The 19,253-nt window shown below is 34.2% G+C and overlaps 1 protein-coding gene across 1 annotated transcript in view; it reads right to left on the reverse strand.

Annotated features, from left to right (window-relative positions):
* Nucleotides 1-12,692: 12,692 nt before the first annotated feature.
* Nucleotides 12,693-19,253, reverse strand: part of LOC149797353 (growth arrest-specific protein 2-like) — a 31,432-nt gene continuing 24,871 nt past the window's right edge. The window contains exon 5 of the mRNA XM_089962105.1: nucleotides 12,693-19,003. Within this exon, the coding sequence (XP_089818231.1) occupies nucleotides 18,824-19,003 (180 nt within the window). The 3' untranslated portion in view covers nucleotides 12,693-18,823. The remainder of the gene's footprint in view (nucleotides 19,004-19,253) is intronic.

Consider the following 19,253-nt stretch of genomic DNA (forward strand, 5'->3'; position numbering starts at 1 on the left):
CTAATAGTATTCTAAACTTCTTTCTGTATACGGCGAAGTGTATCGCGTTTTTATAAGAACTGTATCAAAAATATTTACCCACAGCAGTATTTGCATCTCCTTTATCTTCAAACCGTACGACATACAAGCTGTTTATATTTGTGCGTAGCTTTGAAATGGCTAAAATTTAAACTTGTTTAATTTAATTCTCCATGGTGTCTTTGGGATACAACAATGTGAAGGATGGACTGAGTTACTGTGATATCTTATTTGCTTGTGAGGAGTTATATATAGACCGTTCATTGCCACTTTTTATTATATTATTTCGCCACAAAGTCGAGGACAAATATTTTTGTTAGAAACGTCTGAAGCAGAATACACAGTAGCATCCAGGTGCAATGAATATGCAATCGTACTTCACTTGATCATTAGAAGGTTGGTAAAAATACCAAATTCAGGTTGTTGTTGTTGTTGTTTTTCAAGTTCTACATTATTTTATTGGCGAATTGAAGCCTATAGAGCAAAATCAGCATCTTGTTTGTTTTTTTTTAATGAAGTCAATGGATCTGTTTTGTAGTTGTCAGGTTTTCTTAGGGCTTTCCGTACCACTCTGTGAAGTATGTGATTTGTTCCTTCCACATCTTGATATATTTTAAACTGTTATCCTCCAGAGACATTATATATATATATATATATATATATATATATATATATATATATATATATATATATATATATATATATATATATATATATATATATATATATAATTATCATCATATCTTTGTACAGAGCGACTATTAGTTGTATCAGATGTTCAGGATTGGCATACGGTTGTTACTGAGGTGTGTGAGTCGGTTTTATTTGTTGATCTAGTGTATGTTCTCTTTCATCTCTTCATGTGTCAATGTTAAACGAAAAATCTTTGTTATTTGACTCTCTTAAAGATAATGCAATCGTCATCTGCGTTTATTCGTCATGTATAGCATATATTTTGACATGAAAAAACATACGCTATGTGCATTCATTACAAAATCTGTTATGTTTATATCTTTATCTGTCATGCAATATTCAACATATTCAATATGTTATATGTATCCCTGTGTAAAAAGAGTCATTAACAATGTTTGAAAGAGTCATGAAGTACACTTTTAACAGAATTGTTCTAAAAGAGTAGAATAATTATCGTTAATAGGTGCTTTGTTTTTTTTATTATTTCTTTTTCTATTTTCGGTATTATTCATTTGGTCGGGATATCTGTGCACATCTCTGGCTATTGAATCCTAACAATTTTCAAATGTAGTTGATATAGAGAGATCCCGAATGATGTCATCAGCAGCCATATTTGTGGTATGCTGGCAGATTCACCGTTGGGTATATATGGTGTTTGGAAGTTGAAATACATTCATTGAATCTTAAGATACTGGTGGAAAACATACATACATAACAGAACGCAAATCAGGCTTTCTGTTGGTATCTATATTTGTAATTTATAAGTTAATTTTGCTTCAGTGTGCCTTTTCCAGAATGGTCAGTTTTGGTGGTCGCATATAGGATGAACTGGCAGGTTGCCCATCGTCCAGGTAAAATGGGCTGAATATCATCTGCTAGTGACCTTATCGGGAAGCGTCAATATACACCGTGTGATTGTTAGTTTGCTTGCCTCTGACTTTAGAATTGTGTTTCAAACGTTTAGTATAAATAGTTCTTCGTTGTCAACGTTTGCAGTCATTACCTTCCTGGTGCACACCAGAAATTAGATCGTCCTTGTCTTATTGTTGCTTTTTATGTAATAGAAGATATGAATTTTTAGTTTATCAGAACTATTGTGATGGCCAGCAAGAAAATCTATTCACTGTATTGAAGTGGATAGATTTTCATTCGTAATGTCAATTTAATTTTTGCGATATGTATCCTTCTCTGGGAGTCCTTCAAAAGTAATATAGTTGTCATTTTATTAGTTCAGAAAGGAACATATGCAATGTATGCTTATAAGCATACCATTATATTATATAGTTGAATAACAATTTTATCCGGTAAAAGCTCAGGTAGTCTATTGTGAAAACTTTAATATAAACTTAAATGATTAGGTTTCTAATTTCTTCAGTATGTACTGTTCATTTAGAACCAATTGGAAACTATAATGGCATTTTCAAAAACATGCATTAGGCTATAGCAAAATATAGATCTTAATGTTGAATAGTAAATTGCGTTGTTTTTCGCTCAAGTCAACATCTTATTACGTATCTTGCTTATAAAAACGAAAATAAAGCATTTTTGGCACTTAGTTATATGTATTATGTTAATAAAGTCTTGTTATGTTGATCTTAAGTTGTGTTGATTTCCGTAGCATTTAAAGATTTGCTTTGTATATCGTTTGATATCTTATCAGCTCTAAAACCAGAAACAAAATTTACTTTTTGACGAAATAAACAAGATGTCCCAAAGGACAAACCCCGCATCTAAAATAAGAAACAGATATTTCTGTTTGAACTAGTGTGTTATTTCAGAAATGACAGACAACCTGGTTGTGGAAACCCAACTTCAGTTCCCTCGGGTTCAGGTCAGTGACGTTGGTTTAGTTGTCTAGTTTACACATTACAAACACTCGAAGGTTACCCCTCTTACTTAATTGTCATGCCCCTAAAAAGTATAAGGCCAGTACCCTGTCCATGAGCTGCGTAACTATTTACAACTACTGTTTTGGCATTTTGGACCACTCTTCCTTACCTGCGGGGGCGAGGGGGGTGTCCAATAACTAGCCAGGAATTCAACCAAGCCTTGCGCACATAGCTCGTGCTGTGCGGTTTTAATCCTCGCTTATTCAAAACTCATACTTCTTGGATTAAGGCAGCATCAAGGTGTTAAGCATCATCTATCAAACAGTATTATTTGGGTCTTGGATAGGTGCTAGTCATATCCCTTTGAGAAATAATTTTGCCTGAGCGATACAATTTCCTGTTTGTAATTTTGTGCACATCACCAAAGCACGCCCTACTGCCTGGTTTTGCTTTTAACTTTTAACTGCTTTCAGGTCTTGTTGGTACACAGACCGATACAAACGTCCACATCATATGGACACTGTACTTCATATAGGTTCAGTGGAGAGCAAGGGGCCCCGAGTGGCCGAGTGGTCTAAAGCGCTTTCCGTCACGGATCACTGCCATCTCACCTCTGCGTGGGTTCGAGTCTCGGGCTCGACAAATGTCAATATGTGAGAAAGCTTGCTGGTAGCTTCTCGTGGGTCGGTGGTTCTTCCCTGGGTTTTCCAGGGTTCTTCCTCCACCAGTTATACTGGCCGCCATGTATAGCCTATCTTGTGCTGAAAAATGGCGTTAAACCCTACAACAACAACAGTGGAGAGCACATCATGGGTTCATGCAAGACGTGACCATCTTACAACACATCATTCTTCCACTTCTTTGACAGGGAAATGCAAACATTTTTGGATAGTGTGTTCACAGCTCGGCAGTCTCGTGGGTGCACTGACTGATACAGGCGTCCACATCATGTGGCACTGCTCTTCATATAGCTTTTTTTTAGAGTTCATTGAAGGCGTGACCATCTTACAATATATCATTCTTCAACTGTCGTTCAGTGGCATGGAATATAAACATTTCTGGATATTGTGTGCCACTTTGACAACGTATGCAGGACTGGTTGTGTGAATGGGGAAATCAGTGGACCAAGAAAAGAATTCTGATGAACTGTGACAATTCTGCAACTGCTGAAATCATTAGCAAAGGCCGATCCAAAATACCTCTTATAATGAAATTTGTTCGAAGACTAATATGGTGTGCTGCCAAAAGACAATTCGTTATGCAGGCTCGCCATATACCTGGTAGTTATAACCTTATAGCTGATGCTCTTTCTCGATTTCAGAACGAGAAGTTCCGGCACTTGGTGCCCCAAGAGATCAAACTGTATGCCCCCGGCTTCAGAGTTGATTACATAATGTGTGGTGGACTTGTGGTGTTTATTAGTGTCCAATAATACTAAGTCAGTATACAGAACTGGCTTCCAGTGTTTGGTGAAATTCTTGGCCATGTCAGGCGATGTTGCGCGTGTTTATTTTTTGCACGTACTTTCAGATGTTTTGATTTATTTCGTCACATCCTTCTTCAAAAATGTACCGATTTCGTGTTGGTGTCAAGATTTAATTCTTTTGGAACTCGCGGTTGTGTCCCGTGTCCTGTATGGAGCAGTATTTGAGTCTTCGGTAGCAAGGTGCTTTGGCTGGAAGTCATGGGACAAATGCTTCTTTATTTGTGGATTCTATGGGCCGTCCATTTAGTAGAGAACTTTTTCTGTCGTACTTGAAGCTCCTGCTGGCACGCATGGGCAATGATGAGCAAAACTTTTCTGGTCATTCGTTTCGTATTGGAACAGCCAGAACTGCAGCTGCTGTTGGTATGGAGGCCCATCTAATTATGACTTTAGGACGGTGGTCTTCGTCATGTTATACGCGCTACATCAGAGTTCACCCTAACTGGCTTATTTCTGCTCAGGAACAGTTGTGTGTATACATTTAGTAGCATGTGTTTTGGACACTAGATCTTCCAAGTGGATTTTCACATACCAAACTGGCATCCTCTTGGGGGCTAATTCAATTTGGCATTTTTTCCCCAATCGGATATTCATAAGCTATGCTAATAGCGTAAAGTCATGCCGGTTAAATACGTTTCTTTTACAGTATTAAATAGGAAAAACTAAGTATATTGTCTTCATGCTGGGATCAGCCTAGCTCTGTTCCAAATCTGGGATCAACCCAGACTACACGTATGTGGGGATCAGCCTAGCGTTGATTTAATTATGATGGGATCAGCCCATAATACATTAGCATGCTGGGATCAGCCTAGCACAGTCTACTTAAGCTGGGATCAGCCCAGAATACACTTGAATGCTGGGATCAAACTAGCACAGATTTTACTTGAGCTGGGATCAGCCTAGCATAGTCTAAGCTGGGGTCAGCCCAGAATACACAATAATGCTGGAATCAGCCTAGCATAGATTTACTTGAAGATGTGATCAGCCCAGAATATACTCGAATCCGGGGATTAGCATAGCACATATTTTACTTGAGCTGGGATCAGCCTAGCACCAATTCTACTTGATCTAGGATCAGCCCAGAATACACTGTACTGCTGGGATCAACCTAGCACCGATTGGGAATCAGTCTTTTACATTCAGATTCTAGCCCATGATCAGCCCCCACAGAGAGAGCTAAATACTTTTAAATATTTAAATTAAGTATTGATGTTATTTTAGTTATGAGTTTGATTTTGCAGAATATTGGTAATAATGAATAGTGGAATGTTTGAGAGAAAGGGAGGGAGAGAGAGAGAGAGAGAGAGAGAGAGAGAGAGTGACGAATGCATATACTCATGTATCCTATATTTCTTATAATGCATGTATTAAATCTTTTCTCGTACAATTCAGTATTGTTTTCTTGTGCATAAATGGTGGATAAACTTTACAAAACAAAAGGTGTTAGTGATAATGACCTTCGTGTTTACCAAGTTATTCCACATTCATCGTTTTTATCGATATGGTTGTGAACTAAAACCTTGACAGCGTACCATAACATCATAAAAGGTCTTCTTAAGAAGAAAAGGATGGGCACCGTTAAACGTAAAATAATTTATAATTGCAAAATTCATCACTGAAGATATCCGAAAAACATTGATTAATGTTTAACCTTTTTTTTGTGTTAATTTTCAATGTAAGATTTTATTATATGCTAAGCATGTAATCCTGTAATGGCAGCTAATGTAACGATTGTGGTACGTGCGGAAATGCATCAGCAACAAAGCAAACAGTATCCATTTTATATATCAAGTATTTTATAAAACTATTTTCTATTGATTATTTTAATGTCTATTTTAAATTAATATGCCATGAAATTCCATAAAACCGAAACATCGGTATACTAGAATCATCAAGACCGAATTTCTTCAGTCCCCAATTTTTCCTTCTTTAATAGCATCATTTTCGCCTAGTAAATTGAAATCCCATAAATCGAATACCGAAACAAATCTCTGTCCAACATTTACATTTTGCACCTTACACCACCACCACCACCCCACCCCAATTAATCCGAAACTCTATTAAATCTTGAAATATATATTTTAGCTGCTAAATTCCTGACTCACTCTGGAGCAGATTAATTAAGGTTAGCAAGTACTGTAGTGGGCTGAACAGTGATATAATGACCCGGAAAATGTTCCAATGGCACGTGCGAGGTTAAAACAATACTTGACACGCGTGCCGACATAGATTAGGGCGGACAACAGGTCAATCCGAAGTTACTGGACCATAAGGTTCAACTTTAAGGCGAATTATTAATAACTAAATTCTGCTTGTAAGTAAGCCAAGATAATATGCATATGTTTATTATCTAATCGCGATTGATCTTTTAAAATTAAATCAGGACTATATTAAGCAGGCATGTGGCGTCGTTATTTATGCGTTGCCGAGGGCGACCGACAAACCTTTATTCTAAAAGACAGATTCACATAATGACGCACTCTGAAGTTTTAGGTCTTATACAGAGATTTTACCACTAGCTCCATTATTTGAAGAAAGATGTTAGAGAAGAAGAAAAAAATCAGATAACACCACGGGCCTTCTTCAAGCCAAGCCCTTGAATTGTGAACATTTTGAATTATACGGAATATTCAAACATTGTGGAGTGTCATTCAAAATTCTAATAGACTTAAAGTAGTGTGATAAAGGTGCCTCATTCCTCATATGTTTCTTATAAGGGGGACTGTATTTCTATGTACAACAGCTTTTTTATGTATGTTACAGGATTTGATTTTCGGAGGAAACATATACTGCTCAGCTAATTCTTCATTAAATACATGTATATTAAAATCCCCAGCTTTCTTACATATGCGCACTCTTTCACACACAGACACTGATGCACTTACAATTACATCCCCTCTCTTTCTCTCTCATCAAATAAGCGCCCTGAAAAGACTTTGTCACAGCTGCAAAAACCTCAGTAAACCGAAGACTTCTCAAAACCTTTTTTTTTTCTTTTTGTTCCAAGGCTTTTCGGTTTTTGAAGGTTTCATTGTATTTGAACGTTATAAAATCTGGCGCTCAATGAAGGCGGAGATAATCCCAATTTAAAGACCAAAAAGGGAGTGAAATATGTCATCCCATTTGATGTCATGTAGTCTTTTAGTGTATTTTGTCAAGGATCTAAGGTGTCAATCTTATGGACTGTGCTAACCAATTATGAAGCAGCATAGATTAAAACGTTGATAAGGATTTGGAAATTGTGTCAGTTTTAGCTTTGAACAAAGTTTTCATATGTGTTAATGATTTGTTTGTCCTCATTTTTCCAACACTTTTCTGTTAAATTTTTACCGATTATCTCCTTGTAAGTTCCATTATTAATAGTCATGTTTAATTCCTGTATCTACTCTTTTGTTTCTCCAGAGGTGAGTTATTGCTATTGTTTGTCTTCTATAAATCCAAATTCTTTATCCAGCTATTTTTTTTATCTATTGCTGCCTTGCTGTTTAAATAACATAAATTTCATGTGGAACTTTTCAAAATGACAAAGAGGGTAACAAATTAGCGAGTAGTTTTGTTTGTGTGATTTTGGATTTTGAACATAGCTTTAACAATTTGAGTCAAATGTCTGCAGTGTGGCAGGTTATAGTGATGTGTTGCACCGGGGCATCATGCCGCAGACATGTGGCATCATGTCCAGTCCTAATACTAAACTCCTAATGATGAACGCCAAGCAAGGCAGCTGCTAATACCATTTTTATAAGTCTTTGGTATGACTCGGCCGGAGTTCAAACCCGCGATCTCCGATATACGAGGCGGCCGCTCTGAACACTTAAAGCACAGTTTCATAACCCATTTGCAATCGTAAACTTATGCAGCTATTAGTATTAATGAATTGTCGATTTCACGGTCAACTTCGATTTTGTCACTTCTAAATTGGACTGTGTGCAAACTTTGTCATTGTCATGTGATCTTTTAATATGTAGATATCAGATGGCATTTGCAGATGTGACAGAAGTAATGGCAGTCTGTGCAAAGCTTTACTAAATTTGTCTTCTTATCTGTCAACTACAATTTTGTGGCACTGTCAAACGTTGACTTTTGGATATAAATTCTTTTTTCTTTTTAGGGGGATTTTTGTAAATTGTTGTACGATATACTTCCCGTTTTTATAACCATGTTACTTAGTAACAAAAAGATGCCATCATCGTCAACATTATATTCCAATGTCACTTTTGTGATGCATTATTGAAATCTTACCATATGATACATGTTCTGCTTTGCAGCTAATATGCAAGTGGACCTATGCTTAAACATTGCAATAGCCTTCATCACTGAATCTGTTGCTTTTCTGCATAGATGTTATCTCCGACCTCTTTCCTCGGTTACTTTTGATGTACTTTATTATGGGTTTTGCACAGCATCTTAACCTTAAAGAAAATAAAACATCATTCACCAACAGATTTGTCACTAATCAGTATATTTTTTCGAGATCTCACAAATTAAGCCATGTTTGGGAATAAAAGAAGTCATTATGTGTAACTAACCAGTTTTTCTTATCATACCTAATGTTGTGAGGAATATGTATATTATAGCTGTTGTGGACTATGTTAAAATATTTCAGATTTATATTGTTTTTTGTTGGATTAAAAGCTTTTCTCGCCAGGTAACGGTATTTCACTCTCTGATAAGAAGTTTGTCATTTGGAAATAAACGTAAAATCTGTAAACCGAATTAACCAACTCCGGAACTCTTTAATTTATCAAATACTAGTATGATAACTCACACGTTGCCATCCATACGACCCTATTCAACTGATTATATCAGAATTTTATATTACCTGATGCTCCATATAAATTTAATGAATCCTGACTGTCAATTTTTTTTATTAATGAAAATGAAAATGATTTGAGTATGAAAACAACCATTCTCAGTGTAGTAAATTTTATCTATTTGCACAATAAAACTATGTTCAAACGGTGGATTAAAAATTATACCAGAATAAAAGGGTAGGCGTATACTTGTTTGTTTGTTGGGTTTGTGGAGAGGGGTAGGATTTGGGGGATGGTAAAATTTTAAGTTCCTTTATCTACGATAGTGTTTAGCAATGTTCACCTGTACTTGTATAACAAAATATGACTGTTCTTGTGCAAATACATTGATAATCTATATACTGGTTCTTTTAATAAATTTTTTTCACATATTTACAAGCAACTCTTCCTTGATTTCTCTCTTTAATCTGTTCACTTCCACTACTGTAATACAAATCTAATTTTGCTGAATTACATTCTTTACATCTCTAATATTTTGTATTTCAGTTTCCCGTTTCTTTAATCGTGCTGCACTTGTGATATTTTACAACTGATTCTATCCCTGAAAAACATTGCATTGGGCACAACTGGACTCAGTCCACAGCATTCAATATTTATTGTACCAATTATCATAGTTTTGTTTCAATTACTACTAGACCCCAAAAACTGTCTTCACTGCCACATTTACTGGAATGAAGCAAATATTTTGACAGTAATCTTTGTTAAAAAAAAGGTTATTCCTCATTTATAAGTACTCAAGGGGAATAAATCTTGCTGCAATTTTGTTATAAGGAATGTTTTTTTTTTATATATAATAACCTACTTAGTCTTGTTCTGTCTGCAAAAACAAGCTACTTACTTGCAAGACAATTATCCATCTGGCATATTATTTCAAGGATATATTCATTTTATTAAAATTGGATTCAGTGACACACATGCACCCAATTGTAAAATATCTGAATTCAGTGACACAAATGCACCCAATTGTTAAATATTTGAATTCAGTGACACAAATGCACCCAATTTTTAAATATTTGAATTCAGTGACATACATGCACCCAATTTTTAAATATCTGAATTCAGTGACATACATGCACCCAATTTTTAAATATTTGAATTCAGTGACACACATGCACCCAATTTTTAAATATTTGAATTCAGTGACACAAATGCACTCACTTTTTAAATATCTGAATTCAGTGACACACATGCACCCAAATTTTAAATATTTGAATTCAGTGACACAAATGCACCCAATTTTTAAATATTTGAATTCAGTGACACATATGCACCCAATTTTTAAATATTTGAATTCAGTGACACAAATGCACCCAATTTTTAAATATTTGAATTCAGTGACATACATGCACCCAATCTTTAAATATTTGAATTCAGTGACACACATGCACCAAATTTTTAAATATTTGAATTCAGTGACACACGTGCACCAACTTTTTAAATATCTGAATTCAGTGACATACATGCACCCAATTTTTAAATATTTGAATTCAGTGACACACATGCACCCAATTTTTAAATATTTGAATTCAGTGACACAAATGCACTCACTTTTTAAATATCTGAATTCAGTGACACACATGCACCCAAATTTTAAATAATTGAAATCAGTGACACAAATGCACCCAATTTTTAAATATTTGAATTCAGTGACATATATGCACCCAATTTTTAAATATTTGAATTCAGTGACACAAATGGACCCAATTTTTAAATATTTGAATTCAGTGACATACATGCACCCAATCTTTAAATATTTGAATTCAGTGACACTAATGCACCCAATTTTTAAATATTTGAATTCAGTGACACACATGCACCCAATTTTTAAATATTTGAATTCAGTGACACATATGCACCCAATTTTTAAATATTTGAATTCAGTGACACAAATGCACCCAATTTTTAAATATTTGAATTCAGTGACACACATGCACCCAATTTTTAAATATTTGAATTCAGTGACACACATGCACCCAATTTTTAAATATTAGAATTCAGTGACACACATGCACCCAATTTTTAAATATTTGAATTCAGTGAACACATGCACCCAATTTTTAAATATTTGAATTCAGTGAACACATGCACCCAATTTTTAAATATTTGAATTCAGTGACACACATGCACCCAAATTTTAAATAATTGAATTCAGTGACACAAATGCACCCAATTTTTAAATATTTGAATTCAGTGACACATATGCACCCAATTTTTAAATATTTGAATTCAGTGACACACATGCACCAAATTTTTAAATATTTGAATTCAGTGACACACATGCACCAAATTTTTAAATATTTGAATTCAGTGACACAAATGCACCCAATTTTTAAATATTTGAATTCAGTGACACACATGCACCCAATTTTTAAATATTTGAATTCAGTGACACACATGCACCCAATTTTTAAATATCTGAATTCAGTGACATATATGCACCCAATTTTTAAATATTTGAATTCAGTGACATACATGCACCCAATTTTTAAATATCTGAATTCAGTGACATACATGCACCCAATTGTTAAATATTTGAATTCAGTGACACACATGCACCCAATTTTTAAATATTTGAATTCAGTGACACACATGCGCTTTGGCTTAAAGTGTAATTAACTCCATAGAAAAAATATAAGTTAATGCAAACTGGTAAATACTAAATGCTGATATGAACTTTTATCTGTGTAAAGAAAATGCAGCTTGGTAAAAAGTGGTCAAAACTATTCAACTTATTGGAGTACAGGGGGTGTCGGTATAGACATAGAAAACCCTTACAATGATATGAATGTTTTAGTTGGAGAATTGTAAAAAAAAACTCCAATACATTGTAAATCATAATTGTACAGAGTAATTGCAATCATGGCACAATGGTATTTAATATTATATCCATGTAAGTGGTACTACTAGAGTGTATATTGCTAACATAAACGTTTAGCCAAATATATGATAAACTCTATCTTAACTGGGATCATCTGAGAAACACTTTCATCTTTGTGAATTCATATAACATGATACTTTGAATTATGTGGTATATGCTTCCAAGTTTTGTACTAAATCAAAACCTACAATTCCAGTTCTTTGAGAGATTCACATTAACTATATGATAAATCATAAAGTTTTTATTTTGTTTACACTGGACAAGATATATCTGATTAATTATACAAAGAAAAGAGTTATGATACAAACTTAAGTGTATTGGATTCATAGTTTTGTAAAATCCCTTCAACAGATAAATTAACATAAATAATACCTATAAAGGATGGAATAGCATGATGCAAATGAACAAAGACAGAGTAACAGAAAGTGAAGCTAATTACACTTGGATTTCTCAGTGAAGCCAGTAACTGATGTATATAATAAACAATTTCTTGCACTAAAAATGTGTCATATTACATGGATGTACCTGAGTATACATATACATGCAAGGAAATGTTGATAACTGAATGAATGTGTGTCAAGATTTATGGCAATCAGTCAAGTAGTTTAGGAGGTGTAGTGATAATGCACTTTTGCTAATGGATGGACAATGAATGTGCTGACGACAGACAATATGTTCATCCTGCCGAAAATAACCAACCTTTTAAAAAAGCATAGGCAAAATAGAGCAATTAGGCAATTTAATTTGAAGGAAAAATGTAAATATTTAACCTGGATAATTTGCTGCTATTTAGCCAAATATCAAATTAAAACTGAATAAAATCATTCAAACATTAAAAAACAAAAAATTAAGTTTTTAATATATGTGATATATGTAGTTGTATGGATGGTTGGACATGGGTAACACTATGTGACACCTCCACAGAATATAATGGGAGTGAGGGTGGGTGGGATGAGCTAAATAAAAAACATTAAATGCAGCTTTGTATAAATAAATTTTATTAAAGAAAAGTTATGTTTAAATGGAAACAAAGAAAGAGAACAAGGCATGATATTGGCAACAGTGTGATATGATACATAAATAAAACTTTAGTTCATCAAAAAAATACTTAGAAAAAAATAAATCTTTTAATATAATTACAATACAACAATCAAAAACATCTTCATTTCAGAAGTGCAATAAACAGAATAATGGATGGAATTTTCAGATACTTAGGACGGAAATGCATGTATTATAACAACATATACATTTAAATTCATAAAAACTCTGACAGACTTATTATTAGGAACAGAAATTCTATTCAGATGCCATAAATATTAACATTTCCAGAATTAGTACTAGTGCTGTTCTAATACACCACTCCCTTGATAACTCGCACACAATGGGGTCCTAAAACATAGACTGCACTATAAGCGAGGGAGCGAGTTATAGAGGGACCTTCATAACAATATGAAATGATGCCATCCTCACTGGACATTGAGAAAACCATGAGGGATGGGCAAACTGGTCTGTTTAATAGCTGAATACTCTTTTTAAAAATGCATTGGGAATAAATGTCAACAAAGTGCCTTTTCTAACTAAGTTATTTGTTTTTAAGTATTTTATTTTCAAGATGCCCAAGTGCTAAGAGATCGTTAGCATAATTTCAACTGGTTTCAACAACTATCACATGTGCATGAAAACATTGTGCACTACATCAATGCTTTATGTTGTTGCTGAGTAGTCAGGTTCCCTCAACCAGATATTCCTTGTTTTTCTCTCTACGATAGTGGAATGCAATGCAATACTAAGCAGGGAACCAGACTAGCTAATGATTCAAATTCACAATCAAACACGATTCCTTTTATAAAAAATATAAAAACCTGGAACATTTAGCTCATGAAACAGCCATCATCATTAACAGTCCATTTTTTAAATTGCTCTGTTAGTAAAATATTAATGCCACAAGTTCATTGCAAGTAACAGTGAAAATTCTTCTCATCCATGAGGAAATCTTTGAGTGCCAATTCAATAATTACAAATTAGTTACAAATTCTGAAACTAGTTCTCATTATTAAAACATATCTATGAAACAGAATTTTATGTCATGTCTTACAATCTTTAGTCACATTTGTGAATGAGTATGCAAATTTCAGGTAGTTTAATTTGATTATGTGCATCCCAAAACACTGTAACGGTGATTGACTGATCACCTGAAATGAGATGACCATTAGCTCTTAAACATTTGGATTTGCATGCCTTTTAATTTTTCATTTATTCCACCCGCTTTATTTGATACAGAAGTCTAATTAACATGGAAGTACAAGGAGGTCAGCTTAAAATTCAGTGCAACAATACAACAAATACTTACACAAATTAGGTATCACAACACTGTCTACACTTAATTAGGTTCTCTCAGAAACACTCGTGGACATAGCTGTTATGGCATATTGGCATAGTTCACGTTTGAATACAACAGGGCACATTATATCTATGATCATTACACTTAAACCGAACTAAAGATGTAGCTAAAACACGCATTTCGCTTGACAAAAAGAACTTATTTAATTGGTTTTTATTTATTATACTGCTGCCTCAAATAAGCATTAGTGACATTTTCATTGATCAAACTTTTGTTGCATACTGTAATTTACATTCTACCTAGAATGTTGTTTGGAAAGAAATTTTAACAAAATACATGCCATTCATATTAAAAGTGGATAATTTCATAATGCTGATTCAAATTTTCAGGTCATATCAATTATTTTTGATGATAAAACAAGTGATATATCGAGGTTTCAATAACCAATTTTGACTGCACTTTTCTTCATGTTCAACAAATAGAGGTACATTTTTTTAATACTTTCTAGTTTAAATAAAAGGGATCCACGACAGTCCATGTGTTACATGCAGGTTCACAGTGCAAATTATCAAGGGAGTGGTGTGTGTATATATATGTATACACATATATGACAACATTTTAAAGGACAAAAGAAATAAATCTGTTGTACATAATTATGTAAATACACTAGAATTGCTAAAAGTAGATAATCATTTTTGCTTTGATAGTTCTGCATCTTAACTTTGTCATCTGCACTATACTCTCATACTCTTGCACACTTAATATATTGCAATACATGGTTTATAATGAACTCAGGTAACTAATGAAATCAATAACATGTTAAAATGAGGTGCTCATGGAATTTTCTGTTTCAGATCAAGGTCTTGTTTAACTTTAGTGTTCACTCATTAACACCAACATTAATTATAATAAATAGCCAAAGAATCTTACCTAAGTTTCTTTCAAATTAATAAGTCATTAATCAAATAGTAAATAGTACATTTGTAAAAATTTTGTCTCTACTGATATTTATTCAAGCTGAAAATAAATTCAGTGTGATGTTAACCTCAAAAATACATTACAATACCAGCCATCAAAGACTTTACTACTCAGTCAACTACCACTAACCCTGAATTCTTTCATTGCCAGACATATTGTTTTAAAATGATTACTCATTGCTATCTTACACCTGAGTGACTCTATCCACCACTAGCACCAACACAGACATGAATGGATATCTATTAAAGCTGTAGGAACATCTATCAATTTTTTTCCCTTCTCCTCATGAAAAAGCATGCCCAGAGTAAAAGTCTGGGGGACATGGAGAAAAAATTGCAGGAAACCCAAGATCCATTCTTCAGGTGTAACCCGGAAGAGAGATATATGGGTTGTTGGAGTCTTGTTTTCCTCATGTATACGGACTGAATAACAAAGAAAAGGAACACTCTTGTACAAGTTTACTTTCTGATAATTTTCTTACATATGATGCCAGTGAAATGGACAGGGCCATGCCATAAGTACACTTGGCCTTAGGGCAAGGTGATCTAATAAATACACAGTTGTTACAGTTAATAGTAATATAATTGGTCCCTGAGGTTCATTGTACAAAAGTATAATCCAATTATGTACCAACAACTATGTGAATAAATCATGTCAAGTATAGTTTTAATGAAGTTTCACAATCAACATCAGAAAACATAACTAAGCATGTATCAACAACTAATGATGTGATCAGCTGGTTTTAATATCTAATTTTAAAGGACTACAATACAGAAAATTATTGGGGTGGGGAGGGCAGGGGCTTCTAGTTTCTAATTGCATCTTTAACATTATCAGCTGTTTCATACCTTAATTGTAAGCTATCCACAAACTCTGGTCAAGGTATGTAGTCAAGAGCTAAAGTTATTAAGTAAAATCTATTTTTGCTTAATCCTTTTATCTTATTTCCGTCCCAATAACTTTGACTTTTGCTCTTTTTAAACTCATACCAATAGAGTTCTGCCTTACACTAAGTATAAGTTACCCATAAAGTTTGGTCCAGGTTTGTGATGTTAAAGTAACGTTACTGTGTGGAAACAAGTTTTCTTCTTTTAGTCACTGTGACCTTGACCTCTGACCTCAAAATCAATAAGTTTCTTCCTTTCCACCACTGCAAGCCATTCACACCATTTTGGTCCCAGCATGCAGAAACTAATGTCACAGTGACTTTGACCTTTGACACTGTTAAACTGAAACCAATGGGCTTCACCCTTACCACAAGAGCAAACCACCCACACAATTTGCCAACTTCAACTCAAGCTATTATGCAGAAATGAAATTGGTAACAGGTAGGTAGATACAGGGAAAGAAGGACATCACAATATGATTCACTGTTTAAAAAAAAAAGTTACATTTTATATACAGTAGACACTCAATAACCTCAGTATTCAACTTGAAACAATGTAGTACCAGGTGAAATGATTGGGAAAAAAGTTAAAGTTAACAAGGTTTAATATATAATAACAGACATCATGCCAGGTCTTGAACACCAGTAAGACCAACCCAAAGTAAACAGTGTTCCAAAAAATAAATATCTTCTCTATTAGAGAATGAATATTCAAGTAAAATGAATGTAAACACGTGCATGTTTGCTCACTTAGTTGGTTATATTTTTTATTTGACATGTACAGTTGTTCCTCTCTTGAATGCCTCCTGACCAGAAGTCACCTGCCTTATATGACAAGAAATCGGCCAGCACCATGAAATTTATGTTCAAAATCCACCAAATTTACCCCTCACAAGCGGACAAATAATGGGGTTTACAGAAAGAAATCTCAAAACTATTTCCTGATTTCTAAATATAACCCATTGATATTTGTTACAACATACCAATGAATTACCAAACTTTACTCTGTAAAAAGAGGTAAGTAATATCATTACCCTTAGTGCTGTGTGTTCCACAGATAATAGTTTTTATGTCTCTTTGATAATTAATGGTCAATATTACCACTGATAATTATCAAAGTGACAAAGCTGATCACCGAGAGACACAATATTGTTCTGCTGAAGCCAGTTACAGCTGGTAACCATGAAGTGAAAAGGGTATGTTAGCTTTTGTGGCTTCTCTCTTATAGATTATAAAATGTATTTGAAAGGGTACCATACTAAAACCAGCTAAACATGTAACAAGCTCACTTCCATTGTAAACACAGAACGAGTCGTGTAATAATACCAACTACCAAAACATGAATATGCTGCTGCAAAAAGTGCAAAATGTCAATAGATATTCTTAGTTTAGAAGGAAAAGTGAAAACAATTTTGACAAGATGCAAAGTCCTTTGAAAAACTTGATGTTGGAAAGATTTAAATAAAACTAGTCAGTTATACATTCTAAAGCAATGACAAATTGGAATGGGCAGAAAAATGATAGGTACAACCAGATGTCCTGGTTTTATTAAGAAGTTGGTTTTGTACCACAACCGATGATTATTCCTAATTGCAGTGGTCCCCCTCTTATAATACCACCCCGTCTGCAACAGGAAAATGGCCTTATAAAGGTGTGAGGGAGATCACACAGATGTAATAACCACACACAAACTATGAAAGACATCACTAATTTTAAAATATTTAATATTTTCATTTAAAAATCACAAGAATTTTCTCAGGTTACGGATTGAATGTCATAAAACTAATACCAATGTTATTTTTACAAAATTATAAAAAATCATAAATGGTGGTGAAAAACCACCAAGTCAGTAAAATCTGGTTACAAACATCTGACCGTAACTATCCCTCCATTTTCATCAATTCCATTTTCCTACTCAATGCAGCTGAATGTATACTGACAATGTTTATCTCTATCTTTCAGAATAAAATTTCTCAGAACTGATTGAAGGACTCTCCACAATATAGTTTAGTTTAATTTTTCATGTTTGTTCTAAACTGAGAATGTCTAATGACATTTTGCACTCTTCTGCCATAACTTATTCTTTCATACGTAATTTGTAGTTGTCATATAAGATTCTCTGTGCTTACAAAAGAAGTGAGCTTGTCACATGATCGACTTCTTTCCCCAGTCTGGTACCCAGTTAAGTACATTTTGTAATCTATAAGAGGGAAACCAAAAAGGCTAACATACCATTTTACTGTCTGGTGACTACATTTCATGCTGAACTGAACTGAACAATACTGTGCTTCTCAGTAGTTAACTTTTATCATGATGATTATTGGTTGTAATAATGGCTACTAAAGTGACAAAACCTAATATCTAAGGAACATGCAGCAGTCACGATAAATGGGTTACTTTACTTATGTTACTTTATCGGCATGCTGAAACAAATGTCCATGTGTCTCAATTTTAATGAGATATCCTCCTGTAAAAACCATTATGCAGATGCTTTTGAGGATTAAATGTGACAGTTTCACACTAATATGCCAGTCAGTGGCCACATTAGAGGGGTGGCCTTCCTTGAGGACTTTTGAATGCAAACAGATTGGTACCATGGGAATCAGGCCCTGTAAAGTGGGTGGTCACTGGTCAGGAAAGCCATTCAAGAATTGAGACCACTATATTTTAAATAACATTAATATACATTACATTGATTCCATAACTTGCCTATGATTTTTAAAAGACAATATTAAATATTTAAAAATTAGTTGTGCCATTCATACGTTACAATTATTACTCACATCTGTGTGATCCCTCTCTGGAAAGGCCACCCCCTCTTACAAGGCAACTTTCTTGCAGTGATGGCCTTATAAGAGGGGGACCACTGTATTGTCAGAACTAGCGTCTATATTATAATTTTACTATTTTTTGTACTTGGCTCTTATGTGAAGATACTTGTCATCCAGATCATCTTCAAGGGCATTGTAACTCTGACGACGTTTGTGTTCTGTCACTGTGACTGGGTTGTGATGTACAAGGTAATCCTCAAGAGTGTTCCACCCACCACCAACTCGTACCATCAAGTGTCTGTTCTTCAACAACTGAAAGAATTAACAGACTACAAAATTTATAATGGATAAAAGAGAAATAGTCTTTCTGTACAAAGAGTAATTTAAATCATTTGGAAAAACGACTCATTAAAGTTTGTCTTCCAGCTAATGTACACTACTAACTAGAAATGTGTCCATACCACACAGATGCCACCACCGATAAGGATAATTTGCAATCAGTGATGACCACATTCCAACCAGCCCATCTAAGATTAATTTGTAATCAGTGATTATCACATTC

The sequence above is a fragment of the Sinohyriopsis cumingii genome, chromosome 6 (assembly GCF_028554795.1).
Source record: "Sinohyriopsis cumingii isolate HCF-2022 chromosome 6, ASM2855479v2, whole genome shotgun sequence".
Classification (NCBI taxonomy): domain Eukaryota; kingdom Metazoa; phylum Mollusca; class Bivalvia; order Unionida; family Unionidae; genus Sinohyriopsis; species Sinohyriopsis cumingii.